At 38.1% G+C, this 2,686-nt stretch overlaps 1 protein-coding gene across 1 annotated transcript; it reads right to left on the bottom strand.

Annotated features, from left to right (window-relative positions):
• Positions 1-204: 204 nt before the first annotated feature.
• On the bottom strand, positions 205-2,154 carry LOC139785798 (uncharacterized). The gene is made up of 4 exons (XM_071724973.1): positions 2,123-2,154; positions 1,487-1,652; positions 1,207-1,402; positions 205-1,131 (listed from the first exon to the last, which is right to left on the bottom strand). The coding sequence occupies exons 1-4, from the start codon at positions 2,152-2,154 to the stop codon at positions 890-892; spliced, it is 636 nt and encodes a 211-aa protein (XP_071581074.1). The 3' UTR covers positions 205-889.
• Between the last annotated feature and the right edge of the window lie 532 nt (positions 2,155-2,686).

The raw sequence follows: 2,686 nt of genomic DNA, 5'->3' as shown, positions 1-2,686 counted from the left end.
ATAAGTTCTAACTATGAATAGGACTTTGAATGCTTTCTTACCGAAAAACAAAATAATCAATAACAAAAATTATCAAAATCAGCGTATAAATTAAATAACGTATAACTTATATATAACTTATATACAACCAATAACATATTACTTAAAAATAATATAATATATATTTATATGAATAATATAAGTGAATATAAATAAAAAAAGGGATAAAAAGGAAAACAATTGTATTTATTAAAATACATATATATAATACATAAAAAAAGATAACAATTTATTGTTAAAAAATAAAATACAATATAAAAAAAATATAACATATTTTACTGTCTTTTGAATAAAATAAGTTTATTAGCCGCGTGTCTTTCGCTTAAAATAGTATCTTTGGTAATTGAACGTCCTATTGTTAAAAAATAACCGCGTGTCTTTCGCTTAACATAGTATCTTTGGTAATTGAACGTCCAATTGTTAAAAAATAAAATACAATATAAAATATTTTACTGTCCTTTGAATAAAATAAGTTTATTAGCCGCGTGTCTTTCGCTTAACATAGTATCTTTAGTAATTGAACGTCCTATTGAATACAATCTAATATTAATATATTTATTGATAATCGCTCTCATTAACAACAAGGCATGGTTCTCAAATGCCGTGTGGCCCGCACAATGTTGTGTTAAATGTACAAAAACATTGAAATTGCCAATAAACGATTTTAAGGTAAAAGTAGCTAAATACAACTCTGTAATATTTTTTGAGTAAACGATTGCCACCGCTTTCTTTTAAAGCACATCGTACCGCCGCCTCAGCCCGTTGATAAATAATGATAACATCTCGAAAAGGATATGTCAAGTACCCACGATTCGTAATATTTATTAAATTACATTGCTCGTTTTCGTCGTCACCGACAAGAGCCTACTAATACGCTATGCATCCGCGCAATTCGTTTATTTTTTCTTCTCACAGCCTGTTGGAGAGCTTTGATTTTTTGTTTATACATCACTCTTGTATTTTCTAAAACAGTCTTCAGGAAAACTTTCCGAGGAGAATTCTCGGAGAACGATGGTGACACAGATGTACCTACTGTGGCTCGTTTTGGAGTAGTTGCCATGAAACATTTCCTTTCGGATGTTACCTCAATTTCTACACAATAAATAAAAATGATTAACTTCTATAGTGCATAAATCATCATTATTACTCATTACTTCATTTTATTACCTTGAAGTTCCTCCTCGAGTTTCTCAAAATGTTCAGAACTTTCTTTGCGCCGTTTCGCTAATGGTTCCTCACTCACATCTTCAATAAGTGAATCCTCTTTCATTTCTAGCAGGGGTTGTTCTTGTGTTTCCTCATCACCTAATTGATCACTACTGTTGCTTGTGTCAGTAGTGTCAGCTGATTGTGTAGATAATATCTGTAATTATGCAGTTATGTTATTTACTTTATATGATATATAGATATAAGTAATTTAAAAATTCTTTATAGTAGAAATGAATACCATTGGAAGTGCATTCTTTCCAAGCCGTACACAAGAAAGGGAAGTTCTGTCGAAATCAACATCGTCGAAGTGCAGGGAACATACATAGGAATTTGCTCCCACATTGTCGATAGCTGAACCAATGCGATCTAGCCAAAGTTTTCTAAGCTGAATGTCTTTTGGAATTCTACAATCACATACACAATTATACAATATATATATAAACTTGATGTAATAAATCTATTAGTATTACTGTTATTGTTCCTAATTTTATGTCATAAGCTGTTATTATATATATATATATATATAACAGTAATACCAATAGATTTATAACATCAAGTTTTAAAAATGATGTAAACAATGAGGTTATAAACCAATTCTCACCTGTGAAACGATATCTTCTTATGCAATTTTTCATATTCTATTTGCTCCTTTCCTTTCGAAGTGCTTCTATTTTAACAAAATTTTAGGCAACAACTTGGCATTTTTCTCATTATAAAATAAAAAATAACCTGCACTTGCACAACTCGTGTTGGCGACAACATTCTCCGACAGGTCATGTGTTGCGATCCGCCATGTTAAATCGCCAACCAAGATGGCTGCCGACCGATTTTCCCCTCACTTCTCAGGCTTCACCCCCCTCGCCCAAGAAAGTACCTTACGCTCCATCCAGATATTCCTACATCCATGGGCTAGACAGTCGGAGATACGGTGTGTCTTATCACGCAGTGCAGGTGCTCACCGGACACGGGTGTTTCGGTGTGTACCTGCACAGAATAGGTAAGGAAACTACTATGGAGTGTCACCACTGCGACGAGGAGAGGGACACGGCGCAGCACACGCTCGAGCATTGCCCGGCGTGGGCAACGCGCCGTGTCCTACAGGGGGAGGTCGGCAACGACCTCTCCCTCCCGGCCATAGTGGCGGCTATGGTCGGGGATGAAACGAGGTGGCGGGCATTCCTGGCCTTCTGCGGCAATGTAATGTCGCAGAAGGAGGCGAGCGAGAGGATCAGGAGGGGGGAAGTACGCCCCCCTCAGACCGGCAGGGAAGAAGAGGAGGATGAGGAGTGAACGCCGAGGCGACCGCCAAGAGTGTCGCCGCCGCCAGAAGAGTGGCGGCGGCGACTGCGGCCTCGCGGCGGTGCTCCGGATGCGGCCCCGCGTGGGGCGTGATAGGAAGAGGAGGCGCCAAAGAGGAGGCAGAGCGGATCCGTCGTGG

The sequence above is a fragment of the Temnothorax nylanderi genome, unplaced genomic scaffold (genome assembly GCF_030848795.1).
Source record: "Temnothorax nylanderi isolate EJ_2023f unplaced genomic scaffold, tnyl_v1.0 TNYL_tig0888_pilon, whole genome shotgun sequence".
Lineage (NCBI taxonomy): Eukaryota > Metazoa > Arthropoda > Insecta > Hymenoptera > Formicidae > Temnothorax > Temnothorax nylanderi.
This window is presented reverse-complemented; position numbering and strand designations above follow the sequence as displayed.

Excerpts from the sequence above, each read along its gene's own strand:
- LOC139785798 (XM_071724973.1), bottom strand. The coding sequence starts at position 2,154 with ATGGATGTAGGAATATCTGGATGGAGCGTAAG. Across the intron at positions 1,653-2,122 it reads ATATCTGGATGGAGCGTAAG|AATTCCAAAAGACATTCAGC; the intron begins GTACTTTCTTGG and ends ATGTGATTGTAG. Across the intron at positions 1,132-1,206 it reads ACTCGAGGAGGAACTTCAAG|AAATTGAGGTAACATCCGAA; the intron begins GTAATAAAATGA and ends TTTATTGTGTAG.